The sequence below is a fragment of the Acanthochromis polyacanthus genome, chromosome 5 (genome assembly GCF_021347895.1).
Source record: "Acanthochromis polyacanthus isolate Apoly-LR-REF ecotype Palm Island chromosome 5, KAUST_Apoly_ChrSc, whole genome shotgun sequence".
Taxonomy (NCBI): domain Eukaryota; kingdom Metazoa; phylum Chordata; class Actinopteri; family Pomacentridae; genus Acanthochromis; species Acanthochromis polyacanthus.
The window spans coordinates 17538334-17555610 of NC_067117.1; the positions used below are offsets into that span (position 1 = coordinate 17538334).

At 42.8% G+C, this 17277-nt stretch overlaps 1 protein-coding gene across 4 annotated transcripts in view; it reads right to left on the reverse strand.

Annotated features, from left to right (window-relative positions):
- srgap2 (SLIT-ROBO Rho GTPase activating protein 2) overlaps nt 1–17277 on the reverse strand; it is a 59668-nt gene that overhangs the window by 13584 nt on the left and 28807 nt on the right. For 2 of the 4 annotated variants that reach the window (XM_051948112.1, XM_051948111.1), the window contains exons 1-6: nt 15935–16105; nt 14808–15000; nt 7605–7767; nt 2496–2558; nt 1179–1394; nt 692–820 (exon numbers count right to left, since the gene is read on the reverse strand). In XM_051948112.1, the coding sequence (XP_051804072.1) occupies nt 692–820; nt 1179–1394; nt 2496–2558; nt 7605–7767; nt 14808–15000; nt 15935–16031 (861 nt within the window). In that variant the 5' untranslated portion in view covers nt 16032–16105. Of the gene's footprint in view, nt 1–691; nt 821–1178; nt 1395–2495; nt 2559–7604; nt 7768–14807; nt 15001–15934; nt 16106–17277 lie in introns of those variants that run through there. The other 2 variants (XM_051948114.1, XM_051948113.1) reach the window with 1 other exon arrangement.

A 17277-nucleotide genomic window follows, 5' to 3' on the forward strand; every position in this document is an offset into this window, starting at 1 on the left:
GCCTGAAATGTGTTCATTGTGTGTTTTGTCTCTTTTCATACACAATGAAAAGCACACAAAATACAAGCATATACAAGTATACTGTATGCCATTTCTATGTTGGAGAGTCAATCATATAGACTATTTTTTAGATTATCATATGTGCATTATTGACATGACACAAATATGTTCATATATTGATCTCGTGATTAATACTTCCTTAATCTCTTTACTATGTGCACAATTTAACTTTGTGTCTACCTGGTAAATGCCAGATTCTAAAGCAAAACTGTATGAAAAATAAGAATTTTTCAATCTGAACAAAAAGCATTCAAATTTAAAAATAAGAACATATCAGTACAGTACACACTACCAAGCTGAGTGTGGTTTGCTTAATCAGTGTGTGTCAGTTTGATCAGGAAGAAGCACTCGCTGGTGGCAGATCCATTGCTCCAGCCGGCAGTGAAGTGTCACTATCAAGCACAGCTCTCATTCTATCTAGATGTTCTCGCCACCGGCTGTCTGTGGGGGGCCACAACACACCATGTGTGAAGTCTTGGGAAGCAAAAGGTCTTCTGCCTTCATTAAGAGAACTGAAGCTAATGTGAAAAGACTGACTGAGGGGCCACCTGTGGTTCAGACATAGCGACACTGAGACACACACAGGGCTCATAATGATACCAACAGAGTAGTACTGTGTGTTTATACTCACATCAATGATGTCAGAGAGGTCATGGATGTAATATTTGAAGACACAGCCGTTGGTAGCCTCAAGAGCTAGCAGGTATTCATTCCTGGCCTTGATGGCCTTCAGCTTGTTCTCTGTGTATTTAGCTTGTCTCTGATGAGAGAGAGAGAGAAGAAAAACACAGGTTAAAAAGGAGAGCAGTAAAGAAATCAGGAAAGAAGGAAAGAAGAGTATTGATGATGGAGAGGGAAGGAAGAAGAGACAAAATAGGTGTTAGAGTGAAACGCCTCAGTATTGATTAGGGATAATAACAAGTGGGGAACCATGTTGCAGTGACAGGCTCCAGCTGTAGCCGACAAGGTCAGCAATAAGCCAGTCGTACACTCATAAATCATTCATGAGACACACACATAAGTCTGTGTGACAACAGGTGGGGCACACTGAAACAGCCTTCTTCCCTCCACTTGCTGCCCTTGATTTCCCCTCCCCGACCAGACCAGACTCTGCTCACCTTCTCCTTCATCTTCTCGATTTTTTTGACACTGGAGCGTCGGACGGGTTTCTCGTCCGTCTTAATGCTGGCCAAGGTGTCGGGGGAGCGCGGCGTCTGACGGTCATCCTGTCGACTCGAGCGTCCCATCTGCTTCTCCTCCTGCTTCTCTGCCTCCTTCAGCTTGGACTCGGCATTGATGCTGTCGGTGTTGTACATGTGGTACGTCTTCATCACCTGCACAACAAGGGCAGAGATTTGAACATGATGAACATGCCTGTGTATGTTTCCCCAGTGTGTCTCTTTTTCTTCAGTTCTGCCTCTGGATCAAAAGCAGGATTATGCCAGTCAGCATCGTGGAGACTGTGGAGCGATGGCATTCCACAATATTACAGCGCATGACTCACACAACCAGCCTCTACTAATCAGCCCCACTCTGCTTAGAGGTGATGGTATGAGTTTACCATTAAGAGTTAAACACATGAAATGAGTGTGTGTGCACTGTCAGCCTTATTTCAGTGACCACCACCAGAACCATTATTATGCTGCTCTGCTCAAACCCTCCGACAACACTGCAGACAGACACACTGGTCCGTCTATGAGTTTGCATGCGAGCGTCACTCAAACCAGATCTATTTCTATTTCTTACTACAGACTATAATTACAGCATAAGACTTGCTTTTATGGTGCCTGGTTGAACTGAGGCCATAGCTGCTGTAGTAGAAAACCCACACACAGGGAAACACACTGCGATTGCCTCAGTCCTTTTGGCAGAACCATGGACATGTGGAACCAGACGCTATTATGCTCGTGATAGCGTAAGAGGATCAAAACACCAGACAGCGAGGTTTAGGTTTAGCTTTGTAGCATGGTATCATTTGCTAAAGATAAAGTACAGTGGAGGCTGGTGCCATTGGTATTTCAGTCGTTTGGTCGGAAATCAAAATATTTCCAGCAGCAGCATCAGCGCATCAAGTGCTTTATTTTATCTGACTGAAAACTTAAGCGCCAATTCTATTTAGCACCAAATTTACCCATAAATGATTCAATAATTGTAAGACATTTCGCATAAAATCGCGAATGTCAACCTGTGGGTAAAACTAGATGAAAAATCAGGGAATCCCCATGCTTTTTGATGCCCATATTTGTTGAATTTTTAGTTTTTAGCATTGGTTTTAAAATGCACTGTAAAATAACATTTAGCTTCCCATTCTTCCCAACAGAAGAACGAGGCGCATGAGCAAAGCTTTCTCCGTTAGACTGTATGAGACACAAGAGACCACAACCCATAATTATGGATTACAATACTGTGAGTGGAAGGGCAGGGGTTTTCCTTACCGTGTAAAGCTCATTAAGAACTTTCATCAGGTCCTCCTGCAGCTGCACGCCGACCTCTTTGCTCTGAAGACACAGTGAGGAAAAAAAAAAAAGGCAGAACAATGTGAATATGCAGTCCTAAGCAGAAGCTTAACATCATAACTTGCAGCTTCTGCCGTCTCTTCGTCTACCTGGTCATCTCTCTGCAAACCAATTAAACTCAAACCCACTGAGCCGTGTGTTCGAGCAACTGAGCCATCATTAATCAAGGCCAGATTATGTGGCCGAACAAGAACGGAGAAGCCTTTAATCCAGATAAATGAACATGGCAGTGATGGACTTGATGGATAGGAGGGGAAGCTGCAGATACTGATCTCCACAAGCTAGCAGAGACGGCAAGAGGACAAAAGAGCCAAAGACAGAGCGCGAGATGACGAAGCTGCAAAAGATTTTAAAAAAGACAGAAATACAAGCACTGCTATTCCCCAGACATAACTGCCTGGAGCCACTAGTGACTGATGACTTCACAACAACCCACACATCAGTAACGCTCCACACATAAACACAAGTGTGCACACACAAACGCATGTATTCACAGCTCTTACACATTTGCATAAACATGTTGGGACTCTCCTAAACTATTTAAAGGACAAAGTTCTAACTTATTTTCAATATTGATGCCAAGAGAGGGATAAAATCGAGTCAGGTCAGTTCTACTTCTGTAGCTCAATATCACTCATTAGATAAATTGGATAAAAAATAAATCTCTCTCACAAAGAGCAACAGACCTCTGACCAGACCAACAGATTTACAGTCTGAACAATCATGGTGAACATGTATGAAGTGTACATTCAGGACAGTGTTGAGAAACTTCAAGCTGCTGCCAAACAGATAGAGCCTGAGTCATGTGACCTCCTCCCCAATATGTATAAAGAGTTCATGCACATGTGAGGAAGAAGTCATGTAAAACTTTCACATGTGTAGGAGAAAGGAAGTAAACATGTGTAAGGAGAGAGCACAACATGCTCATAGGGGAGACGGAGAGACAAGAAAAGAAGCTGAATGTCCCACAAGACTAAGATCCTGATCAAAAACATCTGGAATGAAGCATCAACACCCAGCACAGTGAAGCTCGAGTGAAAAGAAAATAGGGACACCAAAGAGAGCACAGCTTGGATGTTAGTACGCTTTAGGGACAGCAAACTGACAGAGGGTTAAAGAGATGCAGCGGTTTTTAGAAAGTTTAGTGCGATCTTGCCAGGAGGACAAACATGTCTACTACTGTACCAGACTTTATGGAGAGTCGGATGCAGATGGAATATTAGTGAGATAATACTTAAAGTAAAAATATGAATTTTACATTAGGAGAAAAACAGTCTTGATGTCTGCAGGGGGCACGATAGGAAAAAGCTCATGCAGCCTGCTTATTTCTTTTGAAATCTAGGGACAGAAAGTAGCCCTGGGTTCTGGGAGCAGAGAGCAGAAGATGGATTATGAGGTTTAAGGAGATCAGCAAAGTATGAAGAGGCATTCCCATTCAAAAACATCAAGGCCATCACAAGCACTTTAAAGTCTGATCTGACACGGATAGGAAGCCACTGAACGGAAGTTACAACTGGTTAAATGTGGTCAAATTTTATGGTTCGAGGTAAAATTTTAGCTGGAGGTGAATTCTGATGACCTTTGGCACCAGCATTTTGCCTGAAAACAAGATGTTAGATTAAGTGGAAAAGAAGCGGAGAAGTGAATTAGGGTTGCTGCATCAGATACTGACCAACGAGAGAGAATTGTAATTTATAAGGTGACAAGAGGCAGGGCTGGTCATTTGTTTTAATGAAAGTCAATACTAAGAATCTTGGAAATGTAGACTTTCAGTTTTTAATAGCACATAAACTGAACAAAGATTTAATCATTTGATAAAGTTCCTCCACCTATCCAGTCATACATAGCAGAGGTGAAGTATAAAGAGAAAAAAGCAAGGGCTAAAAGAAGAGCTGTGACGTAGTCCAACAACTATTCAGACCCTGTGTCAAGGTGTGGTTTCTGAATTAAAGGTCTACACTAGTTGTCATATAGAAAGTGTTACTTTTAAAGAATAAATTCATGATATTCTGCATTGTAGGTCCCAAGAATGCGAAAGATGTTGTCTCAACTCAACTCCACATTAGACAATGTTTGAAGAACTGCTCACAACAATCAGTGTTTGGATCTACTGGACAACCTGTTCTGCAAAAGCAGCTGGACATAAAGAATTTATCTTGTAGCTTTTTTCTCGTCTCATCCATTTTTCTGCAAAAAAAGGCATCTAAAAATAAGTTGTAAATGGCAAGCAGCAGGTAAAAGATAGCTGCTTTAGAGACAGTACAGTGGATTGTGTTTACTACTGCTGATTCGGCAAAAGAAATATGCTGCTTTGGAGACAGACAGAACGGTAATTCGATACACACTCTGTATGAGGGGTTGAAACCTGCCAGCTTTGACTTACTCAGTTTGCCTTTCAATCTCATGTAGGCCTGCTTAAGAACATGCAATTCTTCAGTAAATCAGAGTGCACACTTCGTCGACAATCTGGTGTTTTAGTGAGACGTGCATCTACATCCAGGACACTAGTAATGGCCACGTTAAAGGCATGGGTACCATTTTCAACAAGGCTTGTCATTTCAGTGAAAGGAGCCAAAACCACAGGCAATCCCTCAACATTTGTTTATTGACCCAAGTAACACGAGAAGGTGGGGAAGCTTCATTTAATGTTAAGAAAACATTTGTTTAAAGCCATGCTTTATACAAACCAATCAGCCACTTACAATTTATGCTGAAGAATAAATTCCTTTATCAGTAAGGCTTTAGTGAACAGTGATCTAATATTTATAAAGCCAAGTTTAAGGGTGTTGCTGCATTTGGAGCTTTTAGAAATAGGCTAATTTGCAGAGCTACCAGTAGCAAGCAAAAGTACACTCCCTTGTCTTTTAAAATTTGACATAGTTACAACTTGAATGCATACAGATTTACACATTATACAAATGTGTGCATGCCAAAAAAAAAACCAAACGACTTAAACTGAAAGGTAAGAGGTTGCAGGGGACAAGTAAGGAGAAAGGTAAAAGGAGGAGAGAAAAAAGCAGAGAAAGTAACAAAAAATGGATGAGGAATGCAGAATGAAAGCAAAAGCAGATTTTGCCAGCGCATGTTGAGCATCTGTCTCCTCCTGGAAGAGAGGGGGGGTGCGGTGTGTGGAGGGTTTGTCGGTGAACTGGTAGGAAAAAGTTAAGGGTGGTAAGGTGAGAGGTGGTTTATAAAAGCAGAGTGGAGAAAAAGAAGGAAAGAGGGAGTACAGATGCTACGTTACAGAAAGCAGATTGACAGAGCGGCATGGTAAAGGACTTAGGGTAGCACAGCCAACAAAGAAGTAACAGAGACTGTCCCGCCCTCGCTCTTTAAAGTGCTGTCAGAGGCTCATATTAGGTGACAAAAACCAGACCACAGCCAATCAAAAAGCAATCAGCCATGGCTGAACCTTCCGATCCATCAACTGTGGATGCTGACCTTTGGACTTCTCATTTTCCCTGTGGTCATGTAGTCCAGCTCAGCAAGACTGCAGCATTAACTAGCAACTAGCAAGCTTCATTAGCACTGATGTCTGTGGTCCACGCTGAGATTGTGTACTCATTAACACAGCTCGATTCATTAGTACTTCCTCTCTGTAACTGATAAAATCTCTCTCACACACCCCCCCCCACTGCGATAACAGTATCATTCAGCACCCTTTTCCACACTGGACGGATGTGTCAGAGATGAGTGTGTCGGCATTACACAGGCTGTGGTGTGCATCTCCATGAGTGGTGCATGTTTGTGCTTTGTGTGTCATGGCCCCTGGCACGACTGGTATTCATGCCGATGACTGCAAATGTTATAAATGGACTAATTATCCACTTAATTAGCCATCAGAGCATTCTCTGTGTGTATGTGTGCAGCCTGTTTATGACCCAGACATAATGGAAGCAACCCTCATGCCAAACAACAAGCAGTGTTGGAAAACATAAAAATGGAAATCGATGTCCATGACAAGACAGTTTTGTTTTGTTTTTTTGTAGTGGTGTATCAGACCAGGGTGGACAGTGAAATGAGGGTGGAGGTATGTGTGTGTTCCCATCGCCTGTGATCAAACTGTAGTTCAAAGACAAACTATCAGGTTGGAATCAGCAGCCATGACATTCCACACACAGACGGCTTCGCTTTGCCGTCGACACACACACACACTTATCTTTCTATACCTGTGAGGGCTTTCCACTGATTACATTCTTTCCTTGCATTCATGCCCAGCCCTCCTCACTTTGACCTTACTTTAAACTTAAACCTTAATCAGAGTAGTAATGTGAAATCCAGACCAAAGCTCTGTGCATTCACCCATCAGTCAAAATGACGTCACCTTGCAGAAATGTTCATGTTCTAAAACTCCCAAAAAACAAAGAAAATGCATGTAAATCAAAAGATGAAGCGGAAAGGATTCTATTAAATACATTATCTTTGCAAATTTGCCTCTCACAGCACGTGTGTTTAGTTTTAATGTGTCCATCCTGGAAATGGAAAACTGTCTCACAGGAGGGAACTCTATCGTGTAAAACCCCCCCTCTCTATGCCTTTTCCTTTGGTTCTCTGTTTTTTCTGTTTTCCTCTTTCTTGTCTCTTTTATCTCTCAAACTAGAGAGGCAAAGATCAGAGGAGACAAGAAAAAGGCTCCTGTATCAAACACAGACAGAATAAAACTCTTCTTGTTTGAGGTTCAGCTGACTTGCTGTCAGTCAAGAAATGAGCCAAGACAGAAAACAGGTGCTGGGGAGATGGACAGACAGAGCAAAAAAATGACACGGATTTAGCATATCGGGCTACAGTTTCTGAATTCTCTTGCTCCGCTATTGTTTGAAGCTGAGGAGGAGGAGCCTCTACCTACCAAATTCATTTTTAAAAAAAAAAATAGAACACCTTTTCACACATGGTAACAGAGGCTTTGAAATCCATACACTGTGCTTACAAACGATGGTAACCTAAAGAGCAGATAACATCTAATTCCACTGGGAAAAGCAATCGGAGTAAGTATCTGGTGTGTCTGTGTGTTCGAGTGGGTTCGCAGACCTTCTTGAAGAGGCGTCCTGAGTCCTCGCTGATCTGTGCAAAGCGGGGAATGATGTTGTTGAGGTAGAGGTCGGACAGAGTGGCGTGGTCGCGGCTCTCCCTCTTCACCTGAAGCAGCAGCAGGTTCCAGCAGTTCACCGGAGATAAAATGCTCTGCTCCTTCCTAAAAAGACACACACAGACAGAGAGAGAGAGAGAGTCTTAACAGGTATTCAAGGGCCTCCGAGCATATTTGTAGATAAAAGACTCACATTAAGTCTCTTTCATCCTCTAAATTCAGCTTTTCATCATGCTCATAGTTGCACACACATATGAATTCAAGTTTGTTTCATGTAAATTGTAGAGACAAGCATACTGTACAAAGACACATTCTTAATATAGACATGGCAATAGAGAGAGAATTCCCAGACGGATTCAACCCTCTCTTCTACACGCACACAAAGACACAGACACACACACACATACTGGGTCGGTAAGCCAGCCCAAACAGGGGATTCAGCCAGGGTACAAAACCCAGCGGGAAGAAGTAGGCTCCCCCACAAGCACAGCTGTTGTCGAAAGAAATAAGAGAGAGGAGAAGAGACCGAAAAATGAGGGAACTCTGAAGGCTGTAATCATTTCACTAACAGCGTAACAGTTCAGTACTGTTGCATTGTCTTTGTTTCAAGTGCCCATAAAGCCACTACACAAAAGCAAGACTGTTAATGCCCCGCTTACACGACAACACAAACGCTTTCACGGGGCGTGCACACAGTATAAGGGACTGCATGTGTGTGTGTGTGTGTGTGTGTGTGTGTGTGTGTGTGTGAGTGTATACAGTATCAGTTATGGATGATCCACGGATGATCTAGTGGGTAAAATGGATTATGAGTGAGTGTAAGTGGATGAAAGAAGGCCTTTGTGTCGTTAAGAGCAGCTTTAACTGGATAGAGAGAGCAAAGAGCTGCAAGGCATTTACATCACACACACACACAGATGGGGGGGTCACAGAAAGTAGAGCAGTGACCAAAGCATACACAAAGTCAGACAGACAGAGAAAGTCTTTGACTTTACTGAGGGGTATAGAGTGGGGGTGGTGTCCATGGCAAGGGGAGTGAGTGTGTGTGAGAGGTGTGAGTGTGTGTGTGTAGGGGGATGAGTCATTGGTGTGATAAGCTGGTACTGGCTGTCACTGGTCAGATGGTCAAATGACTAACCGACTGAGTGCAATAATAACAATGTTGAAAACTAAAATGAAATAAAATCCTCCTACACACCTGTTACAAAGCTCAAATGCAGAAATTCTCCAAGCTGAAAGCTCCGTTTATGTGGACATACACGTGTGTGTGACAAATTCTCTTCCAACTTCTGTTCTCTGCCGTCTGCTTGTTTTTCCGGTATGTCTGTCTTCTCTGGTTGCACAACACAAAAACAGGGCTGTAGTTCCTCTGCTGTTCAGCCTCTCTGCCTCATGTGACATGTCACCCTCAGCTCACCAGTGATGACCTGCCACTGCAGCACTGGGTGAAAATATCACCTAACTCTCTCTGACCATCAGCCATCACAAGGCCAACACTGAAATGTCACTGGTTCCCCAAAAGGTCACATGGTGAAGACGCTGTTATATATCATTGCACAGACTGCTTTCCCTGCATGGAATTATTTCCCCTATCTGGCCCCAGTCATAATAAATTGTTGTAACTGTTCAGTTGTATGTGAGGTTTTGTTGAGTTTTGCTCTGGTCAACAGCACTATAATGAAGTGTGTTGCTGTGTGTGAAACCAATGAATAGACAGGAGCATGGTAGTTCAAAAGCAGAATCAAAAAGGATGTTTTCTTACATATTTGAAAATATGTTAAATTCAAATGACATTCTTGATACGTAATCTTAGACATGAGAGTCGTGTCTTCAAATCATACGCAACTCCATTACAATTTCCTTTTTTTATTGAAGCTTTCTTTCCCTCAATACATTTTGACAGAAACCCTTTCCTTCCTTCTGGATTACACTTGTTTGTCAGGTGACAACTGTCTAATCAACATATCTTTGCCATTTTTAAGACGCTCAACCTCTCATTCAAGAGGCCTCTTTAGTCCTGACGGAAGAAAGGTCTTGGTTTAGAAGTCAAGAACCTTCAAGTGAACAAGTGTTCAAGAGCCAAAAAAGTCCAGAGTCCAGTTGCCTTTTACTGAAGATCTCAGGACTACTATGACCTGGATGACTGAGAATCTACACAGATTCTTTGTCGTTCATTGTACTGCTTTCAATCTATCACATGTTGTCACTAGTTACCAGCTATATGTAATAAACATATAAATGCAGTATATAATATTCTTACTTCTTAAAATCATCTTTGTTTTTTTCCCAATCATGAAACAACCAAGTATGCACCATACATATTTGAAATGATATTGGATAGGACTCATCATGCCGGTAAACCGAGTCAAGGGAGGAGAAGCTTCAAACACGTTGAGAAAGAAAATTTTGACCCAAACGAGGATATGCTCCAAAACCAAACCAAACAGTTTTAGCGCCAACACCTACCTAAACTTCTAACATGTAGTTAGTGTTGTAAGAGGTTCAATTTGAATTCAAAACATGATATTTTCATGAATCTAATCAAGCAGCACAGTGTTGGTGCCTAAACCTAACCAAGCGGCAAGTGAAAATAAAGGGAAACAGCAAGTGAAACAAAATACAGGTCTAAATATAATCAAAATGGGACTTTCACCAAATGTTCTGGCTAAAAGTTCCAGTGTCTGAAATGTAAGTCATGTGTCAGATTTATGACACAACCACTTCTACAATCACCCAACCCTGACTCTTTAGCTCTTACATACTTTACAGGAAGCGAATGCGTTTCTTTAAAATGTGACTGAGAAACCAGTTCAGTTGAAAAGGAACATAACTCTTTAGCGACAGTGTTGAGATATGGAAACGTAAAAACATTATTTTAAAAAAAAAAGGTATCTGTAAGCTAAACAGCAAGTTTAACTCTATGAACTTTCATACAATCATGTGATCACATCCCAAAAACCACATTGAAGTAATATGTAGCTATGTGCTGTGCAAGAGGCTGCAGATTGTTAACAGAGAAACAAAGCTAATATTTAGCATAAGGATAGGCTTTGACTGAGTGTGCAACTTGTGAGGGCTTTTCCATGTGACCAATCAGCCTGTCAGCCTTGGGGCACACACATACAGACAGTCCAACACACATGGACACACACACAATACAGTTAAACCATGTAACCCCTCAACCATTGCTGTATGCAGGCTGCCAAATAGCACGAATACCAGGGGTCTCCACGGGATCAACGCACTCACACCCCTCACACCCCTCACACCCCGCAATGCTTGGAGCACCATCAACGCCTGGCTGTACAGAGAAACAGCCACAGGCACCCCCCAACACACACACACACACACACACACACACACATACACACACAACCGGAAAATAGCTGAAATTCCAGCGTGGCACCCGGATTGAGCAGCAGCAGATGCAGGGAGACTGCTGAACACACAGATGTTGGAGGAAGAGAAAAGCAAGAAGAGAGTGGGAGATGAAGACAGAAACCGATGAAAAATAAAGACTGAACACTTGTAAGTCAGAGAACTATAATTTTCAAAGCCTCTTAACATTTTGATAGATTACTTTGTGAACAAACCTGCTGTAGCAGCTGCAGTAGCAGACCTGCTCCACTACATATTTTATTCTCTGTCCGTTGCCCTCTCATTTCCTCTGCTCTCCATCCCTCCCCCAATATGCAACACAGGGAAACACAGACTCTGCAACTGTCTCAGTATTGATCCGAGCTGGAGGGTGTGTGTGTGGGTGTGTGAATTTGTGTGTGTTAGGGGTATGTCCTTGTGGTTGAAATTGGGTTTCGTTTAGAGGACCTATTGATCCCTTTTAGTCTGTGCCTTTGCGGGGGAGAGCATGAATGTGGATTAGCCCGCAGCAGAAGAATTAATATTTCTGGAAGGGTGCATGTCACATAAGAAAAGAGAACAACAACAACAGCGCAGGGAAAAAGAGGAAAGAAGCTGCTGAGGAGGTCACAGTTAACGGGAAGTTAAATGGAGAAAGAAGACAGGCAGAAGAGGAAAAAAAATCCCTGTCCTGCTCAACGGTTTAGGTAATTTTGAAAGATCCAGTTTATCACAAAGTTAGAAAAGAAAAAAACGTTTCTCTGTAGTCATGAGCAACCAAAGCACCTGGAATACCTCCAAAGTAAAATTAAATAGGCATCAAAGCTGGCAACCACTAGAAAAATGTTCTCATTCTTCCCTTTTTACTATTTGTTTTAGCAAATAATACGACAATAAAGCAACCTCTACACTTCTACATTAAAAAATGTTACATTGGTATCCTAAATAAAGATGAAGATGCTGCAATTACTCTTTCATCAATGTGAGAGCCAAGACAGAGGTATGTGTACTTTCAGTGCCATTTATCCGTTTTGTCTTGTCGCAGGACTGTACAAAAATTACTTGACTGAATTTCATGAAACTTGGTGAAGAGGTGGGAAAGAAAGAACCCAATACATTTTGGTGTGGATCTGGATAGGGCACTACCTTTGCTTGCTGAGTACATCTTGGTGGAACATTCAGCGTCTCATTCATCTGTCTAATAATTAAACAACACCTTTGATACCAAAATTTGAAAAGTATCCAGAAGTTGGTTTGAAACAGTACAGAGATGTTTCAATTTATCGAAACTATAGTATCTCCTTGGTCCTCTCTTGCCTTTGTTACTGGGGTTTTCACTGATTATGCATGAGATAAATGCATAAAAAGGATGACGTTATGGTTTCTACAGAATTGGTCATCTCTATTACATCCAACACCGTAATTTTGAAGAGTAAGTAGTTACTGATTACACATAGCTGTCCCATGAATTACTTAATTCTTAAGGAGACTTCATGCTTTCCTCAAACACAGGGGCACGAGTGACATAAATTTTGTCATCAGCAAATCTGCACGTTTGCATGGACCCCTCTGGGGCCAAACGCGCAGGAGGCAAAATTTGTGACCACTGCCAGTATGCCGTCTGAACAAGTGCCATAAAAATAAAAGCAATTCTTGTTTTGAGGAGAGGCTGCGTTAGGAGATTAGCACTGTCCACACCTTTAAAATTCCTCATCATAACAGATGTTTTTGAAGTAGCTACTACCGGACTTAGGAAGGGCTTTGATTTATACGTGATTTCCATTGATGGCGCCCAAACACAGCGGGAATTTCCGAATTCTGCAGAAATCCTGTGCTATGTCCTCCCACTGTGCTTGGGACAGGAAGGCAACAAACTCAGGCAGCCAGTTTCTATGCTTTGCTGCTGTATCCTGTAAAAAGTGCAAAGTCACAGCCAGCATTTCAGAACCCTCTGCAGAAACTATGTCTGTTTTTCTGCATTTGTTGTGCAAGGCAATGCGATCTGTCAATGTAGCAAACTGATGTGCATCCTTTTAGTATGAATTTAACTGTGTGCACATCTGCTGTCATCGTTGAAAGTCTGCATCAGTCAGCTGATGCAGATGCAAAAACCATGAACTGGCCTTTAGCACTGCTACTTGTGCCTCCATGGACTGTTTAATGATGTAAAAACGACACAGCAGTAACGATCACAGAAGCCTTCAGACCTTTCAAATCAGCAGCAGTGATCAATCATCATATACAATTAGGGTTGGTAGGGTTCCTGCCAACAAATTGACCAAGTCTTCATGGCATAAATTGGTGTTTTCTTGATTCTGCAAGTCTCTTTGCTCCTCTGAGAAGCATTTAGGGTATTGAAATATCCTCAGTGATGGTGTGTTCCTAGTCAATTTCCAAGTCACAGGCTAAAAGACGGACGAGTCAGATGCAAAGCGGCGCAATTATCTAATTGGAAAGTGCCCTCTGCCTCCAGCAGTGATCAGTAGCTCTGTTGAATGTGTGTGTGTGTGTGTGTGTGTGTGTGTGTGGTTGATGATTAGCTAACAGTCCAGTGAATCCTTCCTCACCGGGAAAAAAACTGTCTCTCAAAAAAAGGAAAAAATACCAGATAATTTATACAGAAACATTAAGCTGTTAAAGCTGATTAACTCCAGTGTGACTTTGTATGCATTGTATGTTCTAATGATGGAGTGAGGGAGAAATACAAACGGACAAGAAAGAGACAAAGAGAAAGAGACCTTCACTGGTGAGAGAGAATCCCTGTTTGGGCAAAGTTCCACTCACGGCAAGACACTACAAAACAGTCAGAGCACAAAATCACCACCTGGCCATTTCTGGCAAAAGTTGTAGCTTTTCTCTCTCACTCACACACACACACACACACATTATGTTTTTCTATCATTGTGGGGACTTACCATTGACTCCCATTCATATCTAACCCCTCACCCTAACCCTAACCCTAACCTTAACCAAACCCTAACCAAAACAATGGCTAACCCTAAAGAAACGTTTTTGCATTTTTACTTTTTTCAGTAACAACAACATGGCCAAGAAAACACTGTTTAAACTTGTGGGGCCCGAAATGAGGTCCCCACAAGTGACATAGTTTTCGGTTTTCCTACCGTTGTGGGGACATTTGGTCCCCCACAACGTAGCAAATGCTAGAACACACACACACACACACACACACACACACACACACACACACACACACACACACACACACACACACACACACACACACACACACACACACACACACACACACACACACACACACACACACACACACACACACACACACACACACACAAGCTCAAAGGCTCTCACAGATAATAGAAGAAGCCTCTAAATAAAATGTCCGGGCTATAAATCACTTGGTTTTCTAACAGATCAAACAGAGAGGCAGTAAGTGATGCAAGTAATTATTTTACAGAAGCACTAATTTGGCCTCTGTTGCAGTCTCTATCAGCCATCCTTCCGTTTGATTTTCTTGCCTGCCTCTACTTCTCTATTCTCAGGAAGGAAGTCACCAGTTTCTGAAACACTATGTCGTTTAAAAGGCTAAATAAGGAAACTGGGTGATTTTTTTTGTGACTTGGAAAGTTTAAAAGGGAAGGATATTAGCTGAAACTACATGTACACAATATGTTGCGTTTTTGTTATTTATGTGAAATAATGCACGTCAAGACAAATTTAAGAAGAATATTCTGATCATTACATCCTGAGTTGTAACCTGCAGCTCAGTGTCACAGAGCATGATGTGTGAATGCGTGGTTGCCTCATACTTGAGCAGATGATCCTTGGTGCTGCGTGTCTTTGTAAGAAACCTCTCAGCCAGCTTCTCCAGGTTGCGGCTGTAGTCCATCTCAATTTCGGCCTTCTTTCTGAAGAAGTCCTGCAGGTCTTGAAGCAGCTGCACCCTCAGCTCACATTGCTGGTCCAGACACTTGAGCTGCTCCACCAGCTGGGCACGGATCTCTGCCAGGGGTGGAAGGAAGAGGGACAGAAGTGAGTTTCACTCAATTTTTAACTTTATTGTGGTCACTCCAACACAGGCATACCCAACAAACTGAAGTAGCAAAGGATAGCCTGTACAGAATGTTTCTTTAGTTTTCTTGCATTTCTCAAAAGCTTGTTTTATCTAAAAATCAGAACAACAAGCAATTATCCAAACAACCAGGGAATAAACTGCATACATTACCACTGGCAATGCAGCACTATTATTAAGATACATGCCATAACAATGTGTAAGATGATGAAATCTAATGTCTTTTCTCTCCACTGCCAGTGTGGATGACTGGATGCTTCAGTAGAACACCTGGCAGAGCCCTAAAGTCTTGGCTGAAATCCATCACCCTCCCATCAGTTCGTAAAGCACAGACTGCTGAGCGTGTCCGCACGTCATCATATTTATACCTAAGTGTGCATATGTGTGTGTGTGCAATCAGATATCATCTTCCAAACACAGATCTCCAGAGGCAGTCATTTATCCCAGCTTATCACTTTTCATTTTCCTCCTGCCTCCTTCCCCTCTCCCTCCTCCATGCTGCTCTCCAGTCTGGCCTCAAATTAATAGAGTGCACTCAGTGCAGACACACTCACTAACCATATTCAATCACTGGCTACAGAAAAGTCCTCTGGAGAATCCTGCCCGCTGCAGCTATAGACAGGGACGCACAAAGCGTATGCAACAACACGTGCACACATGTACACATCCAAGGACACACACATACACACACAAGGGTGATAAGCTAGATCAGTGCAGACAGCTGACAGATTAATGCCATGCTCTCATAGCTGCCTGCCAATGCTGAGTAGGCTGCACATGCATCCTTCTCAAGAGTTAAGAAACAACACACACACTTTGCCAGCTGTCCGCTGCATCATGCTCGGTCTAACACAGCTCTCCTACCTTTGCAGCGCTGGCTGTAGAGAAAGCGGACGGTTTTGGAATCCATCCTGGTTTCAGGGCAGAATGGACTGCCTTCGCTCACATTCACACAACTCATTCAGACACACACACACACTCTCAAAGGCAGACGAGAGTCAGCCGCCTGCCCAGCCGACAGCGACTGTTGATGCGGCCTTTGTGTTTAACAGCTGAGAGTGCAGTTTCTCATTACCACAAAGAGAAGTGGGATATCTAAATGTGTCTGTGGCCACCCTGCTCCTCCCACTTCTCTGTCTCTCACTCATAAACACAGACCTAAACATTGTGCCGCTAGCCGGTGGCTGAGTCCGCTCACAGTCATTCTTTGCTGATTAAAAGGCCAGAATGGAGGAGTTCTGTGACCGTGTGGCACCAGAGCACAAACAAACACAAGCACATGGTCTGTTTGTGTGCTAATGACCTGGTGTGCATATTTGCTTTGACAACATGTGTTGTTGTCTCATGGCCTGTATGTGCGTGTTTGTGTGTAATTTGCACAGTGTTGTCAATAATGGCAAGTGAGTCAGTGCCCGCCCCTTAAAGGCTGTGACACTAAACCTCGAGATGGCGGCCTTGTAATTAGCCCATCCAAGAAAACAACACACAACACCTCAGCTTGAAAACAAGGTCTCCCATACACAAGGAGTGTAAGAAGCTGGCGCAACGCAAATGGCAATCAGCGTGGAGACAGCTTGAGGTGTGGACGACATGTGGAGAAAAAAAGCGACAGCAGTCCCAAGTGATTCCAACGGTTAGAAAGAACGTTTAAAGGGGGGAAAATTAATTTAATAGAAAGGCCGAGCCCTGAGCCCCGAAACCCCTCTCTGGCCCCTAACATTCACATTAGGATGAAGAGTGAGTTTGACAGCACGCTCCATTTACAAAATGTATGGCTGTGTGACACAGCTAACTCGGAGCTCTCCACATTAAATGCTATTGGTCCTGGCTGCTAAACTGAATTTCCTTAAGTAATGTTTTAAAAAAAAAAAAAAGAATTTTCTGTATGCAGAAACTGTTATCACCAAGAGAGGAGTGTTTGCTGAGAGACAGGGAGCTTGGTACAGCAAAGAGAAAAGACACGGTCAGATAAGACTGATGCAGGTCTTCCCTTCACTTTGGTCCTTCTGTAATGGTCATCATCCCAAGCAAGTAAGAAGTGGGATGTGAAGTGGAATGTGACGCCTCCACCCCCTCCTGACAGCCCAGTCACATTTTCCAGGCAGATGAGAGCAGGTCTTGTAATCGGTCTCTGGGATTCTACTTTACTGATGCTCTCCTCTCCAGTTCCCCTCCCTCCCTCTCCTCCGCCTCCTCTGTCTGTAGTG